General features: G+C 36.7%; 3 protein-coding genes, 1 non-coding gene and 1 pseudogene across 5 annotated transcripts; 4 read left to right on the top strand and 1 right to left on the bottom strand.

Moving 5' to 3' along the window:
• The first annotated feature begins 345 nt into the window (after window positions 1-345).
• Window positions 346-3837, top strand: LOC103439480 (mRNA cap guanine-N(7) methyltransferase 2). Of its 2 annotated transcripts, XM_070824704.1 has the most exons (12): window positions 346-532; window positions 632-710; window positions 806-900; window positions 1710-1781; window positions 1903-2012; window positions 2186-2308; window positions 2423-2515; window positions 2783-2851; window positions 3027-3115; window positions 3202-3302; window positions 3465-3618; window positions 3672-3837. In XM_070824704.1, the coding sequence occupies exons 1-11, from the start codon at window positions 428-430 to the stop codon at window positions 3612-3614; spliced, it is 1086 nt and encodes a 361-aa protein (XP_070680805.1). In that variant the 5' UTR covers window positions 346-427; the 3' UTR covers window positions 3615-3618; window positions 3672-3837. The 2 variants fall into 2 exon arrangements, with proteins under 2 accessions (XP_070680805.1, XP_028955942.1); XM_029100109.2 differs by having other exon boundaries at window positions 347-532; window positions 3465-3837.
• A 143-nt stretch (window positions 3838-3980) lies between these two features.
• Window positions 3981-4053, bottom strand: TRNAR-UCU (transfer RNA arginine (anticodon UCU)). Its single transcript has one exon. It is a non-coding gene; the product is annotated as a tRNA-Arg (tRNA).
• A 1578-nt stretch (window positions 4054-5631) lies between these two features.
• LOC114823993 (ras-related protein RABC2a-like) lies at window positions 5632-8357 on the top strand. Its single transcript, XM_029100097.2, has 6 exons — window positions 5632-5866; window positions 6785-6853; window positions 7057-7122; window positions 7335-7456; window positions 7587-7715; window positions 7867-8357. Exons 1-6 carry the CDS (start codon window positions 5722-5724, stop codon window positions 7978-7980), a joined length of 645 nt encoding a protein of 214 aa, XP_028955930.1. The 5' UTR covers window positions 5632-5721; the 3' UTR covers window positions 7981-8357.
• Window positions 8358-10617: 2260 nt separating this feature from the next.
• Window positions 10618-11292, top strand: LOC114823992 (small ribosomal subunit protein uS15). Its single transcript, XM_029100091.2, has one exon. It carries the CDS (start codon window positions 10709-10711, stop codon window positions 11162-11164), a length of 456 nt encoding a protein of 151 aa, XP_028955924.1. The 5' UTR covers window positions 10618-10708; the 3' UTR covers window positions 11165-11292.
• A 210-nt stretch (window positions 11293-11502) lies between these two features.
• Window positions 11503-13196, top strand: LOC114826166 (monocopper oxidase-like protein SKU5; annotated as a pseudogene).
• The last annotated feature ends 3946 nt before the right edge of the window (window positions 13197-17142 follow it).

The raw sequence follows: 17142 nt of genomic DNA, 5'->3' as shown, positions 1-17142 counted from the left end.
TGAAAAAGTTAGGGTTAAAATTGTGTTTGGTAAATAAAAATGAAGTGTATCATGGGTCTAAAACAGTAGAAAGTAAAAACAGCTCTACCCTTACTTCTAAAAGCAACGTATTTTTCCACATCACAACCATCCCAAACTAGTGTTTAGTATTACGATCTAATAGTATTCATCTTCAAATGTAGTGAGAGATCTTAAATTTAATTCCCACCGAAGACGAAGTTGTACTATATTATTATGGTTAACCCATTGTGAAACTTGCCCACTCTACATCTATGGGTAAATAATATCATTTGTTAAAAAAAAGGAAAAAAACTTTGAACCAAGTAATTTGCCAATTAGGACCTGAGCTTGGAGGTAATTTCATTTTTTGCACAATCGTCCGCGTGCGCCTGCTGCTTCGGCGACTCGAGCTTCGCAGTTCGCAGGGATGACGAGTCTGCACGGGGGCACGAAGGCCGAGTCGACTCACCAACGGCTCTACGAGTTCGCAAAATCAGCACTTACCAGAATCTTCGTCCACCCTTACGCCACGGTTCGTCTCCGCTCCAGAAATCTCAATGTCTCCGCACACAAATTCGCAGATATTCGTGTCTATATGTAATTCTGTGACTTTTCATGGTGATTTTTGAAGGTGTGCGAATTGTACTGCGGCGGAGGAGTCGACGCCGAGAAATGGGACGATGCTCAAATCGGCCATTACATTGGGATCGGTACCGTTCAATTTCTGGTTTCTTGCAAGTTTGTTTTGTTTCTGTGTATTTTTGTGAGAGTTAACAATGGCGGAGCTTGCTGTTGGAATTGGTAGATGTTTCTTCTTCGGGAATAAGCCAGAGAAGAGAAGCGTGGGAGAGCCAGAGGAAGGCTTACACTGCTGATTTCTTTGAGCTTGACCCTTGCATGGTAAGGCTGCCTAGCCTCTCCTTCTTTGTTCATGATTTGGTCTTTCTCTTTGTTGGTTTCGCTTTGTCGACTCGAAAATTTCGAACCAGGGTTCTTTTGGGTTTGTTTTAGGATGAATTGGGTGTTCTTCCTTTTTATAATTCTTGCGTTGTAGATGATTGGTTCTCAGTTTTGCTGTCTGCCATTTTTAAGACTTTGAAGAAATATGTGTATCTCTAGAAATGACATGTATGTTGTAAGAGGAGTGGGGTTTGAATGAAAGGATAACGATTTTCGGAACTGGGCACATGAAGTACCAAATCTATAGTTTGAAAGGAATTGATCTCATAAGCCATATGGTTGAGCAACTCATGCATCTTATAACTCGCTTTAGCAGCAAATTAGATAAATTCAACTCCATGAACTTTTCAGCAGTGTCTAAAAGAGTTTTCTATGAAATGTGAATGTGCAGATTTTTTCGTCGTTTGGAACCCAAATTATCACTAGCCATGTATATTAAGTGTGCTGATCGAAAATATAGATTTCTCTCCTCTGCTTCTTTACTTTTGATTTCGGAGGTGGACTGTTTCTCAATAAACTAACAATTGGAATTTTGTCTTAGTTGTTAGTATAAAATTTGGGCATAAGTTTCAGGCTTCAGCTGTATCAAATAATGGTTGCTGATTGACATTTATCCAGGATTCATCTAATATGAACTATCTAGATCAGCAATTTATGTGTGGGTTGAAACTTTTAGGTGCTTGTAGTTTCTTTGGATAACTTTTGGTTTCCTCAATCCTGCATTCTTTGACATTGGATTGTTGTGACAGGAAGATGTGGAGATGCATCTAAAAGATAAGGCAAACACAGCTGATTTAGTTTGCTGCTTGCAGAATTTGCAGGTTTCTAATATATTTTCCAAAGATTGGTATTTTCTTTCCATTTTAGCGGTTATGTTTTTTTCCTTTTTATTCCATTATTTTAAGAATTGCTTGTTCCTTCTTAAAAGCATTTCACTTGCAGCTGTGTTTCCAAACCGAGGAGAAAGCAAGGAAACTTTTGCTTAATGTGTCATCCTTATTGAAACCGAGGGGATATTTTTTTGGTATTACTCCTGACTCATCTACAATATGGTATGGAAGATGCTTGGCAAAGATCTGTTGGTTAATTGTTTATTATTATTTTTTTCTATTTGAAGCATTGAATTGGATTAAATTGGTACATGTATTGATCTTTTTTTACATGGTACATCTTTGCCTTGGGGCAGGGAAATAGTTGTTGCTAATTTGACATTATGGTCATACAGGGCAAAGTACCAGAAGAATGTTGAAGCATATCACAATAGAAGTGGTGGCATGAAACCAAACATTGTCCCCAATTGCATTAGATCAGAGAACTACATGATCACCTTTGAAGTTGAGGAAGAGAAGTATGTATAAGCTTGAGATTTTAAGCATGTCACTCTGAGATTTGGTTTTCGTGGATGATTTTGGTAATTAGTGTTCAACCCTTTTTTCCTGAGTGAATGTACTTCCACTTTCAGGTTTCCTATATTTGGAAAGAAATACCAATTGAAATTTGCCAATGATTTCTCTCCCGAAAATCATGTCTTGGTTCATTTCCCAAGCTTCATCAGGTTCATTGCTGCTTCAAAGTTTGATAAGAATGCAGGCTGTTGTATTTCTGTGTGGCATACATATTACTTTCTCGCAGTTACCAACGTTCCTCTTGCTTAATACTTGCATATATCGAGGAACCTTTTTTTAAGATGGTTTTCTAGCCGATACCTCTTTGGCATACAGATTCAAGCACTCTCTTTTATTGGTTGTCTTTTACTAGTTTAATGCCGTAGATGTTGATTTTCAATTGATCTTGATTATTGACTTATATTGTATGTTATTAGGTTAGCCAGAGAAGCTGGTCTTGAGTATGTGGAGATTCAAAACTTAACTGAATTTTACGATGACAACAGGTTCGAGTTCTTGTTCTCTTCTTAAATTATCACAAGCATTCCAGTGAAGTTTGTAACGAAACCTGCGAATAGAATCATCAAACCATATTTATTACTTCTAATCGTTTCACGTAACTTTTGCTTTTAACTTATCATGGCTGAATTTTTCTTTTTCCTATATAATTTTTGCTGTAAGAGCGCAATTTGCAGGCATGATAATGAATTCGTGTTCGAACCTTGTGGATCCTAGAGGAAGACTTCTTCCTCGATCATATGATGTATTAGGTGATGCTTTTCTTTCTACGTTGTCGTCTATTGCAACTTGCTTAGTTTCTCTTTATTTGTCATGTGGTTGATATTTTTCTTTTCAGGTTTGTATACCACATTTATATTCCAAAAGCCAGACCCTGATATTACTCCACCGCTCATGACACCAGTGCTGCACGATGTAACTTACATTCAAGATGAGGAGGCAAGTATTTTAAAAGTTTGCTAAGATTACGTAGAAATTGGGCATACGAATCATGACTAATCCACTAATCACTGATTACTCAAAAACTTTTTTAGTCATAACGACCAAATTTGTTTAAGATATAAGGTGGATAGTTATAATGGAAGCCTTTTGATTATGCAGAGAGAGTGGCAAGTGCCAGTGACAACCATCTGGAGAGATGATGAAAAGAGCGTGCCTGTAGAGCCGCCTCCTGGCCTGGGCAAGATTAGTGAACAGAAAGGGATTTTGGGTCCTGGCCCTGCTGAGTTGCGTTTTTCGGAGGCACTTTGACCCGGTGGTTGATGGATGCAAGACGAATGTGCATGGAAGGACTGATTATTAACATAGAGGAACCCATGGTATTGGCGTAAACACATTGTAGCAGTAAGAGTAGTGTGTCCTGTTTGGATCATTTTTTTCTTTTCTTTTCGTGTGGAATCTCGTAGGCCTAAGTGGTAGATTTTGTAAACGAGGTTAAGTTGATGAATGGAATGATTTTATGATTTGGAAATAATCTTGTATGATGCTGATGATGTCCTCTCCTCTCTCGTGTTCCCTCAAAGCAAACCAAAAGTGGTAACTATTTTTGTAGAATTAAAAAAAAAATAGAAATAAAAAAGAAAATTAGAAAAAAAAGAGAGGGAGGATTGGGAATTGCACGCCCAGTGGGACTCGAACCCACAATCGCCTGATTAGAAGTCAGACGCCTTATCCATTAGGCCATGGGCGCTTCTTGTTGTATTTCGTGCAAGTTACGTTTTTCTAAACAATTAATAGAAATTGACCTCTTTTAACAATTTGTTATTCTTTGACCATTGGTTAGTGTTGGTTTTGGTTGAAAGTTTATAATGCTTACTTGTGCATTGAATCATTGATTAATAGATTATTGCGTACATGATGTTAATTACTTATTTTTATAGTGCTTATAAGATGTTACTCTAAACTTACGTTTTTTCTTTAACATTTCCTCATCTTACGTACTCTCAAAATTAATTGCCAACTGTGACAAGAACATAGAAATTATGAATAAATACACTATATATCAAATCAAAGAAATGAAAAGTTTGAAGTATTTATTTCTTTGCGACACGTTTGATTTGAAAATTTTAGTTACTATATTATTTTAGTGTATTTTATACAGTGAAGTTTAGTTGTAAATCTAATCACTGAATATTCGACTAATAATCTAACCGTGAAAGATACTGATAAGAAACACCAAAACAAAATTTATAAATTTAATAAGCCCGATTGATAAGTTGAAAAACAATTGGGGTGGTCGTTGAGGTGAAATTTGACAAGAAGATAAACGCAGAGCGATGGTGTGGGTACGTAGCTACGCAGGCTACGTGTGATTGCGTGCTGGTTGCATGCTCAACACGTGTCCAGCAATGGCATAATCCCTGCCAATTTTTGTATTATTTTTTCTAGAGGAAAATGAATTGTATTGTATTCATTGAGAGATTTTTCAATGTAACCGTCACACGAGGTGGTACATCACGTGTCTTTATAGAAATGATAGGTTATGTGTGTTAAAAAGTTAATAACTTAAAAATTAAAATTTTCTACCACTTGCATAAAAACACATGATACATCATCGGTTTTCCCATCACAACTAAAAGTTTCTCATATTCATGGCATATTCATCGCGGCTCTCTTACGTCATATCGGGTTTGGTGTGATTCTTAAAGTAGGTTTGCACCTTTTTGGTTTGATGTGATTCTTAAACCACTGTGTCGTAATGTTTTAATTTTCTCACATTATATGTTAAAGATGATTTATAATAGTTTTTTTTTCTCATGGAATTTATCTATATGTATTTTTGAGTACATTACTATGTCCGTAGCTTACAATTGTTTTCAACGTATATTCATTTGACATTATAGTTACAAACTTATATTCTTACAATGCTTCTTATCTATTTATTCAATATCCCAAAAAAATTGAATTTTTTATTTTATTTGGCTAGCCATTTCTAATTTATATGGCGTAATGTAGACTTTATTGTCAAGCACGTAATGTCAAACGCATGAAATACATATTAATAGTAATATGATGAGGTGTACAAAGTTAGATAAAAAATTTGAAATTATTAAAGATTTTGTTAATAAATATTAATGTCTAGAAATCGGATCTAAAGTCTCTAATGATTAATACATTATTACATACTTTATATAGGATTCAGCTATATGTTCAACATAAGCAGAAGTATATGTCTCTTTATATACAGTGTACACGTATGCTATACGCTGCTACCCGCCAACTCCACCTGTCTCCTCCTACCTCAGGAAGTTTCCCATTTAGTTTTCCATCTCTCTCTCTCTCTCTCTATAGTTCTTGTGTTTATGAAAAACAGAACCACCTTCACATAGCTTAGCAAGAAAAAAGTTGAGAAATAGTAATGAAGGGTTCTTCACCAGTAGGAGGGAACAACAATAATGATTATTCATTCAAGATTCTGCTGACTGGCGATTCTGGTGTTGGAAAGAGCAGCCTTCTTCTCAGCTTCATCTCCAATTTTGTTCAGGACTTGCCTCCCACCATTGGTAATTTTATTTTAAATTTCTCTCCCAAGAATTTCTTTTGATGTTGGTTAATTCTTGCATGTTCTTTTTGAAATTCATGAGTCAGTGACATGTCCAAGTGCTTGATTTGGTTCTATTTAACTCTTCTTAAACACCAAGTTTTGTTTCTTTATGTTGTAAATAACATCACGGTTTGAGCTTTGCCTAGTTGGCTAGAGTAGCATGCCCCCTTTTGCATCTAAGTTCATATTCCCCCTTCCCGCAGTTTGACGAGTTTAGTGTAAATTATTTTTTTTTAAATGTTGCAAATTACATGTTGAATTTTTTTATGAAGTATAATGGTGACATGCATTTTTTTGAAACAATTTTAGTATATGAAGTTTAATTTGTCTACTTTTCTTCTATTTCTTTGTTCTGAGGGGTGGGAGGAGGTTACCAAAAAAAAAAAAAAATAATTGAATTGGGGTGTTGATTTGTTACTTCATGGGAAATTCAATTAAGCAAAGGTTTGCACAAGATTTATTCTGTATGTAGGGTTAAAAATATAGTTTGCATGTACATCTGCCTAGATTTGCGTTTCCTCGAAACAGTTATCATGCAATTGCAGTTCGGGACATTTATGAATTTTATCTTGTTTGCATCTACTGAATACCGATTTCAATTTAATTACTCACTTTCCTAAGTGGAGCAGAATTGTGATTTCTATACAATTGTTAGGTTTCCGGAATATGCCTTGCTTTTCGTCGTCGTATTGGTAATGAAATCGATCATATATGGGTTGTAGGCAGACTAATTTGTGACTAAATTAGGCATAGGAAACAAGTTTGCGCTATAAACTCGTGTGGAATTTCTGAGGCGAACTATGAAATTTTTATTTGATTGTTAATTTTCTGATTGTCGTTGTATTTGGTGCTGATGCGCTTAACCAACCATTTGAAGGTGTGGATTTTAAGATCAAACAGATTTTAGTTGGTGGAAAGAGATTGAAGCTTACAATCTGGGACACAGGTATTCAATGGACCTAACTATTTTCTGTCAACTTTCTTGTGACTTCAAGAGGGGAATAGATTCTCCTCTTTAGTTTTCTTTGAATACTAAAACGTTGATTTTACTTGGCTTTTAAGCAAAATGTTGAGTTGATACTCGACTTCCAGGATCGAAAACAATATTCTCCTTGTTTAATCGTCAATGTTTTTCTTTCGGTTTCACAGCTGGACAGGAGAGGTTTGGAACAGTAATAAGCTCTTATTACAGAGGTGCACATGGTATCATTCTTGGTACGTGTATGTCATTGCGTTTATGGGAACATTGCATTGTGCATTTTTTTAGTGATTTTCAATTATCAAAGGGTAAAAAAAAGTGTATGGCCATTGGAAACAAACAATTTGTTGCACTTTGATATAATTTTTTTCACACAATAGAGGCAACTTGGAAGTTTATAACGCATCAAAATCTTACTGATTAATTTTCCATTTGATTTCAATCTTAGTGTATGATGTGACACGGCGAGAAACCTTTACAAACTTATCGAATATCTGGGCGAAGGAAGTAGAGACATACTCCACTAATCCCGAATGTATCAAAATTCTAGTAGGGAATAAAGTTGACAGGGTAAGTGTGTGCTGTGGTTTCTTAAGTATGGATTCCATACTTCCTCTTTCTTTTAGGGTAGGCTATGAGTTTCCATGCTTTTTGAAGCTGCAGAGATATCTGATCCCTATATTGTTAAACCGCTTTCCAGGAAAATGAGAGGGCTGTAACTCGAGAAGAGGGCTTGGCTCTTGCACAGGAACATAAATGTCTGTTTCTTGAATGCAGTGCGAAAACTAGAGAAAATGTTCAACAATGCTTTAAAGATCTCACAATGAAGGTAATGTACATTCGGAAAGGCTTGCACTTTTTCGACTAAAGACAAACGAGCCAATTGATTTTCTGTCGAGTTTGCAGCAATAATTTCCATACTCCCACGGCATGCTTCAAGGCTTTCATTTAACTTCGTTACAATCCTAATGTTTTGACAGATGCTGGAGGTGCCATGTTTACTAGAAAGTGGATCTGTAGAAGTGAAGAGACACATTTTGAAGCAGAAACAAGAAGATCGATTTCCTTGCAGTGGCGATTGCTGCTCACAATGACAACGCTAGAAAATGTTGGTACAAGAATCGGTGTAATGTCAACTGGCGGCTGGGTGCTCTTCAAAGCCATTGCCATCAGTCCCATTACAATTTGGGAACAATGGGTATAGTAAAGGTTCTGGTTTACCTATATTTGCTTGGACGTCGAACTTAGTATTACACAGAAGGTGGTAGGAGTTTGGCTTGAGTGTTAGTCAATTTTCTTAGGGCATTTCAGAGAATACAGATTACAGAGTAGTGGTTGGAAAAATAATACAATAAATCCCTCTGTATCGATAACTATCTGTAAATTACATGAGATGCACAGAAACTGAACAGTACAGAAAATGGCTTCGATGTACAAACGAAAAGTAGGACGATGGAGTTTTTTAGAATTTCTCTTCACTTATGTTTTCATTCATTGTTAATATGAGATACGAAATTTTGTTAGTATCAGAGAAATTTATATATATATGCTAAAACCCAAGGGTTAGCTATATTTGTTTATGCGTCAGCACTCAATTAAGCTCTATTTTATGGCTTTTTAGCTATATTTGTTGCTACAAGCTTAATTAAGTATTGACGCAGAAATAAAATGACCAAAATGATTTATAGTGACAAACTTAGGGACCACCAAAGTGAGAAGTTATACTAATCTCAATTATTATTTGGACTAAAAAGTCATAAAAAAATAATATTTGGCTATTTAAGGATGAATAAGAATTTATACTCAAAACTTTTAATAGATGATTCATAGGAATTTGTCCTTATAAATCACTCTGTAAAGATCATATATGCAAAAAGTCAATTAAAACTAAAGTGGTTTACACTATGTTTGGATAAAGAAATTTAAGATTACTAAGGAATTTAAAAATGGCGGAAATTGAAATGACGAGATTTTATTTTCTAGAATTTGTAAATTTTCTTGTTTGGTTAACCTAAAAGAACAATGGCATTGAATACGGAATTTGTTATTTTTAAATTCTCAATCATAGAAATTGGGAAATGACACCTATTTACATGGAATTTGAACTTAGGAATTGGAGATCCCAAATTCTAAGGTTTTTTTTCATGCGGAAATTCTAAATTTCTAAGTTTATGAATCCAAACAAGGAAATTGGTGCATGTTAATTTATAAATTCTGATTTTTATCAAAATTGCAAGTTTATTTCCCTCATCCAAACATAGTGTTAGTCAATAATTATATCAAATAGATAGAAGATTCATATACTATAGTGATTAGTGATTGACTAAACAAACGGTCTCTTTTCTTAAAAAAGTGGTGCCTCTAATACTACTAGTTTTGAGTATCAAATCCCTAATTACAAAGCAAAATCAAAGTCCTCTCTAATTACAAAGCAAAATACAAAGTCCTCCAATACTAATAGGTCTTCGAAATGAAGATTAGCTAAGAGTTGATCAAAACTAGGCCACGACTAACTCGTCTAACCAGCCGGCTTGCTTTATCTTGGTCACTAATGTTTGTTATGCTTTTGACAAAAATAAATAAATAAAACTGCATGGGGTGCTACTATTCCTATTACTATAGTACTTTATATCACCGATTGATGCAAATTCCCGGCCGTTTCCTAATTCGCTGCTTGTTTATTCCCTCCCTTTGTTATTTACGTATATAAGCTACATTGTATGCACAAGAAAACCAGAAAAAATCAGAACCTGCATTGCAGTTTTGGGCCTTCCAACTTGGCCTCTACCGGCTTTAACTGCCGTTGGCTTGCCTGGGCAATGCTGATAGTAGTAGTTCTTGTTGCTAGAGCCAACGGCATTGACATTTTTCTCGAATGGCATGTTACACTTGATACCACACTCAAGCCTGTGACCCAGGATCAACCTGTGATAAAAAGAAAAAAAAAACCTATTAGTTTAGTATTTAGAACTTAGTCCTTGGCACATTTTCTATTTGTTAATAATGCTTCGTCTTTATTTTTGTGGTTTTGAGCAGGTTGTCGCGATTAATGGATTGTTCCCGGGGCCACTTATCAACGCCACAACGAATGATTTTGTTCACGTGAACATCTTTAATGACATGGATGAACCTCTACTCTTTACATGGTATATATGTAACAAATAATTAATTTTTCATAGACCAAATGTTGGTATAAGAATTTGAGGAAATGGTCTAGCTGGTGCAGGAATGGCATACAACAAAGGTTAAACTCATGGCAAGATGGAGTTTCCGGAACAAACTGCCCAATTCAACCCGGTACAAACTGGACATGTGTGTTCCAGACCAAGGATCAGATAGGCAGTTTCTTCTACTTCCCTTCCATCAACTTTCACAAGGCTGCTGGAGGATTTGGACCTATTCATGTCATCAACCGCAATGTCATTGCCATCCCCTTCCCTAGACCAGAAGCCGCATTTGATCTCCTTATTGGCGATTGGTTTTATGACAGTTACCAGGTCTTTCACTTGACATTTTATTCATGAACAACATCTATTTGCTTCATTTGTTTTTAGCTGACACTTTTTTTTGGGGCATGGAATTCGAATAGAGTACTAGGGCACTGATGGGCATTCCTCTAGTGGCTTACCACACAATCCCAGATATATTTTTGATGAATGGAAAAGGCCCTATTGGTAACCCCATGTCAAAATCCTATGAATCATTCAATGTCAGGCAAGGTACTTTAAGTCGTTTCTGGTCGACCAACAGAAAGAAAGAGAGTGAGGGGGGCGGCAGAGCTAAAGTCACCAGAAGCGGCACAGACTCTACAAGCCGGCAATCATGGGGCGTATGCACAGCAGAGGAAAGGGTATTTCAGCTTCAGCTTTGCCGTACAAGAGGACCCCACCTAGCTGGTTGAAGATCTCAACCCAGGATGTTGAGGAGAACATCTGCAAGTTTGCGAAAAAGGGTCTGACACCCTCTCAAATTGGTGTTATTCTTCGTGATTCTCACGGTATTGCTCAGGTGAAGAGTGTCACTGGAAGCAAGATCTTGCGTATTCTGAAGGCTCATGGTCTTGCTCCTGAAATTCCTGAGGATCTTTACCATCTGATCAAGAAGGCTGTTTCAATCAGGAAGCATTTGGAGAGGAATAGGAAGGACAAGGATTCTAAATTTAGACTGATTCTGGTTGAGAGCAGAATCCATCGCCTTGCTCGTTACTACAAGAAGACAAAGAAGCTTCCACCAGTCTGGAAGTACGAATCTACCACCGCCAGCACTCTCGTGGCTTAGGAAGGACGTGATTGGCAACAGTTTTCGGTGCTCCTCTATATGTACTTTTAGGAGAGTAGTACTTGAGTTTTAATGTCGTATTTTCTTTTATTTGCTTCAAGTTGGGGAACTTAATATCTTGTGGAACACTCGTTCGTTGATTTGCCTTTTGGATATTATGTCGAACTATTTAGGAAAAAAAAAAAAAAAAAAAAAAAAAAAAAAAAAAAAAAAAAGGCAAGGTACTTTAAGTCGGATTTCAATTACTGAATTCAAACCTCACAAACAACAATTGTTGCTGCTATTTAATTTACGATAGCGTGACCAATATTTCATGATGGCATATTTGTTACGCAGGGATGACTTACAGGTTGAGAATATCAAATGTGGGGAATGCTATGAGTTTCAATTTCAGGATTCGAAACCATCAAATGGTGTTGGTTGAAACAGAAGGATCTTGCACTGATCAGTTCGCTTTGGATTCTCTGGATGTGCATGTCGGCCAATCATGCTTGGTTCTCGTCACAGCTAACCAAAATGCAGCTGATTATTACATGGTGGCATCTAAGTTGGTCAACACCTCTGAATTTACTAACCTTGTGGGCAATGGGGTCTTGCACTACTCCAATTCAGTCTCACAAGTTAGTGGTCCCCTGCCTGAAGGCCCTGATCCTTTTGATCTTGATTTCTCAGTCGATCAAGCGAAGTCTATTAGGTAAGAAACCAGCTTCATAAACATTTATTGTGTAGTACTGAAACATCTTCGTACAAACTGTACAATGTTACCTACTAAGCGTTATTGCGGAGGTGGATGAGGGATTTATATTTTAGGATATTATGTTTATCAGCATACATATAATAAGAAAGTGCTATTCGCACGCTTATTTTTACCTTCCACATACCTTTTTTTATTTTTGGTCATTCATCTTTTCAAATTCATTCGATCCGACGATCAAAAATTGAGAGAGGTGTGTGAGAAGTAAAAATGAGTGTATAAATAGCACTACCATTTTAATATACTATCGATTGGTAACATTATGCGATAATATTGCACTTTACGATTTCAGTGGAAAATTAATTACTTATATATGCTATATAATCAGCTTGGAATAATTCTCATCATACACATTCTAATGTCTCCATTTAATTTGTTCTTTCACCATGATCAGGTGGAACTTGACTGCAGGAGCTGCTAGGCCTAATCCACAAGGAACCTTCAATGTGTCAAATGTGACCCTATCCCAAACGTTGATCCTCCAAGGTTCCGTAGCTAACATTAATGGTGAACCGCGTTATGTTGTCAACAATGTGTCATATAGAACTCCGGAAACCCCGTTGAAACTCGCTGATTACTATGTCAATGGCACCGGTGTGTACCAACTTGATGCTTTTCGGGTTCATTATCTCAATGACGATGCGGCATACGGAGTGTCCGTCGTGACCGGAATCCACAAAGGGTGGATAGAAATTGTGTTCATGAACAATCTGGATGCCATTGATTCTTGGAATTTAGATGGTTTTGGATTTTACGTCGTTGGGTGAGCATCAACCTATACATGTGACAGGTTAATTTTGTTTTTAGAACATTAAGATATTCACCGCATTAATAGTCTGACAACATTATGTATATTGTAATGTTCTACAGGTTTGGGAACGGAGATTGGTCAACGGATTCACGCAACACATACAACCTCTACGATCCTGATGTGAGATCAACAGTTCAAGTGTACCCCGGACGATGGACTGCAGTTTATGCATTCCTTGACAACCCTGGGATGTGGAACTTGCGGTCACGACCGTTGAAGCACTGGTACTTAGGGCAAGAACTCTATGTGAGAGTTTATGATGCTGACCCCCTAACCCAGCTAAGGAGCTCCCACCACCCCAAAACCTGCTTCGATGTGGTTAGTGCATTCCATTAATCCCATGATTAAGCTCTTCAATTAGCGTAATTCAGTCTTTAACCGAAATCCTAATCTTTGACTTTATTTCCTCTAAATTTGAAATTACAGGAATATTTTATTCTCCTCCAGCTCCAGCCTCAGCTACATAGACCTTAATTAGCAGAATTATAGCTGCATTATGAAATAATTTGCAAATAAATGTCCATATATTGTATACAAGCTGTTTTTTTTTTTTTGGTCAAGAATATTGTATACAATTATAACCACATGTAAACCTGAATTATTTTTTTTAACTTTCTGCTCTACAACTTTCAGCTTAATTCATTGGCTTTGTTACTGTATTTCCTTGGTTTATAAAAAAACAGTGTCATCCATAAAAAATTAAGAACAAAAAACTAGCAAATTACTCAATATAGCATTAGTGTGCATGTTAATTAAGGCTTTATATCTATTTAGTTAGAAATAAGCAAAAATTCAATTCAGTCTTAACCGTTCATTATCCGTGTTATTGAGTAATCTGAACTATTAAAGAAAAATTGCAGATAGAGATGAAAACTGTTAGATTCTATAAAAACTTTGATTGTATTTGTAAGATTTATACTGAAGGAAAAAATCAAGAGGATGATGAAATTGGATCTGCAAATCCCAGAGCACAAGTCATGCACTTGTTGCTTGTACATTCATCTCACAACTGTACAAAAATAGACGTTAGGGTTTTACAAGAGAGAGCCTATGAGCTCATCTCAGCCATCAACGCAATTTTCTATAAGACAATGCCATTTGCTCAGACCCTAATAACTATTCAACTAATCTCAACCATTGATCAATAACAAACGATTGACACCTCAGCAAACTAGATCATCAGTTTAGACACTTAATCTCAACAAAAACTAGAACATAACATTTTGTTGCTTGCACGTTGGATTAATATAAACAAGTATATAAGCAATTTATTCCTTTTCTCCTTTGATATACGGGTTAAAGATGGTGCCAAAAAAGAAAGCCCCTTATAATTCGACACGTGTCCAGATACTTAAAACCCTAACCTAACAGTGTTAAGTTTTACCAAAAAAAAAAAAAAAAAAAAAAACTAAGATTTAAAACATGAAGCCCAGCCTCACCGGAGCGCGACCCACCCTGACCCCCGTCAACCACTCGGCTCCGCCACGGGAAACCTTTTTCTGCTTCTGTTTCCTCGTTTCTTTCTTTGTTTTTTGGATGTAAGATTCCCCGTCCACCTTCTTCTCCTCCGCCACGCCGTGTATCTCAAACTGCTCCAAGCAAATCGAGCACACGGAACGTACCAAGCGAACTGGTGCGGGAGAGAGAGAGAGAGAGAGAGAGAGAGAGGATACACTGTAGCCGGCGACGGAGTCGAGTGGCTGAGGAAGAAGCCGTCGGCGAGGAGGACTGGGAAGGGAATGTCCAGAGGGGAAAGCTTTGGTGGCGGCTAAGATTTTGTGTTTTTCATTAATTATTAGTTATTATTTTATTTTATTTTACTAAGGGGTGTATTCAATTAGGATTTTGAGAGGGATTTTGAGAGAGTTTCAGGGAATTAATAATTCCAGAAGTATTCAATTGAGAATTTAAAAGACTTTATAAAAGTCTCAGTGTATTCAATTGAGATTCTTAAAGACTTCTTACAATTCCCTATAAATTTAGGCGTATTCAATCATAACTTTTAGAAAGTCTCTAAAAGTTTAGGTGTATTGAAAAAGAAAGTGGATTTGAACGGATTTGTGATTTGGTGGATTTTGGAGGATTTCAAGGTGATATGTATAAATACCAAAGAGCTTGGCAAATCTCCCCTCAACCCTAGAAACTTTGAGAGATTTTGAGCGTGTTGCTCTTTCCTCCAGAGACCGTCTTCTCCTCTCCAGAAACATTGGGCTCCAAGGTAAAAAATTTCTCACCTTGTACATGTTATCTTTTTTTCTCTCCTTCAAGCTTCATGATTTTTCTTGTTTTGATAGTGTTGTTCTAGGGTTAGGGTTTTTTTGGTTACTTTGGAGTTAAGGTTTTTCTTGTTAGGGTTAGGGTTTTTCTGACCATCAAACTTTTTGAAATTCATGTATTTTGTGAAGATACAAGTATTGATTTTACTGTTTTGATCGAAAAGTAATTGAGTTTCTGGTTTGATTACTTTGGAATACAAGTATAGACGTTACTTTTGGGTTAGGGGTTTGATTTTATTGTTTGGAATTCAAGTTTGTATAGGTTGTCTCCCTTCTGCATCCCATGCCAAAACAATTTTCTACTTGTGCAGCATACTTTTTGCAGTCAGAATCTTGATTTACTAGAAGGGTCTTGCAATCACTAATCTTTTTCTTTTCAAGTGCAACACTTTTGCAACCTCATTTTTTTTCTTTTTATATTAAATAATAAAAAATTATTTCATGCCTCAAAGTATTTATTTTTTTTAGCCGAAACATGGTAGGGTGAAGTTGTTTCCTTGATTTTTCAACCTTTGTATCTAGTCCATTCCTGATCAGCTTGTACTTGGGCTCGTTCTTCTTGGCATTCTTTACGGTATCATAAACATGGACCAAAATATCGCCGATAATATTGTTTTTGTGAGAGGGTGATATTTTCACGAGTATCCACTTAATTATCGTCAATAGATCGCGATATTATCAATAATATCGATAATATCGCGATATTATCGGAGGAATTTGTCGTTGTCGTCTGGAACCTTACTCCCCCATTAACGACGACCTCTTCGATCGCCTCCTGGACTCCCTCATCCTCCTCGTCTTCAACAAGATCGGTGACTTGAAGACCCTCAGCCGTCGCTGCGTCGTTCTCTGTGGCGGTGAACGACTCCCGACGATGTGGTAGTCATCAGATCCCATTCATTCGACGGCGGGACCTACTCGAACCATTTTTGTTTGCCGTGAAACGACCTGTGGTGGTCGGAACACCTCTAGACACCCACGCCTCGCCGGAGATAGGTGTGCCGAATCCCAAGCCGATTTCGTCCCAAAAACCTTGGAAAAACACGAGATAGAACTTAAAAATTCACATCTAAGCTTCAATCTAGAACAGAAAGAGGTAAACCCGAAGCTTACCTAACCGGAGAAGATTAAGAAGCTTGCCGGAGAGTTCCTGTGTTAGCCGAGTTGCAGAGACGAGAAGGAGAGGGAGAAAGACGAGGTTTGATGACGATGATGATGATGGTAATGATGTTTGCACGATGGTGCTGCCGTGTGTGTGTCTCGGCGACAGAGAGGGAAGAGATAGAGGGTTTCGAGAGAGAGAGATAGAGTGCAGAGAAAGAAGAAGAAGAAAGAGAAAGGAAAGAGGGTCACGGGGTAGGGGACGGAAAGAGAAAAGAGTGAGGAGTGATATGGTGCTACCACGTGGTAGTTTGGGAATGTTTAGGAATCTAGATAAAGGGTCCAGATTTAATCAAAATTGGGGGGGGGGGAAATGAAATCTCAATAAAACTTTATGGGACTTACGAAATTATACATATAATTGGGGGTTGGGGTGTTACACGCCGCACCCACTACCTGCAACCTAGAAAAAAATAAATAAACAAATAAATAAAACCCTAATAGTTGAGGTAGTTTTGTGTAATTTACCCTAATATTTATTATCTAGGATAAATTTCTATATTTAAAAAAACACCAAGGGATTTGAACCCCTCCCATTTTACTCCTTCAACACCTTGACCACCATATCACTTATGTTTTTGTGAAAATATGCTAAAATATTTATATATATGGTTTTGTTTTGAATTCTTTTTGCAAGAAACAAATCTACACATAGAGATGATGAAGATAGTGAAATTTTTGAACCTCATAGGAACTCTATGTGGTACTAAGTCACTCATGTATCTTACCATGCAATGTATAAAGTGTAAAATATTGTACTAATTCATTATATATAAATGATTATGGTGTGTTTAAACTTCTTTAATTAATTACTACATATATTTTACACTCACAATGTTTGCCAGCTCGCTATATAATCAACTTAAATTAGTTAAATCCATCATGCAATGCATTTCCTTCCATTTTTTGTGATAAACTAATAGATAATTGACTAAATAAATATCATGCAAAGTTTCAATAAAAATTTCCGAGTTTT

This window comes from Malus domestica, chromosome 01 (genome assembly GCF_042453785.1).
Source record: "Malus domestica chromosome 01, GDT2T_hap1".
In the NCBI taxonomy this organism is placed as follows: domain Eukaryota; kingdom Viridiplantae; phylum Streptophyta; class Magnoliopsida; order Rosales; family Rosaceae; genus Malus; species Malus domestica.
This window is presented reverse-complemented; position numbering and strand designations above follow the sequence as displayed.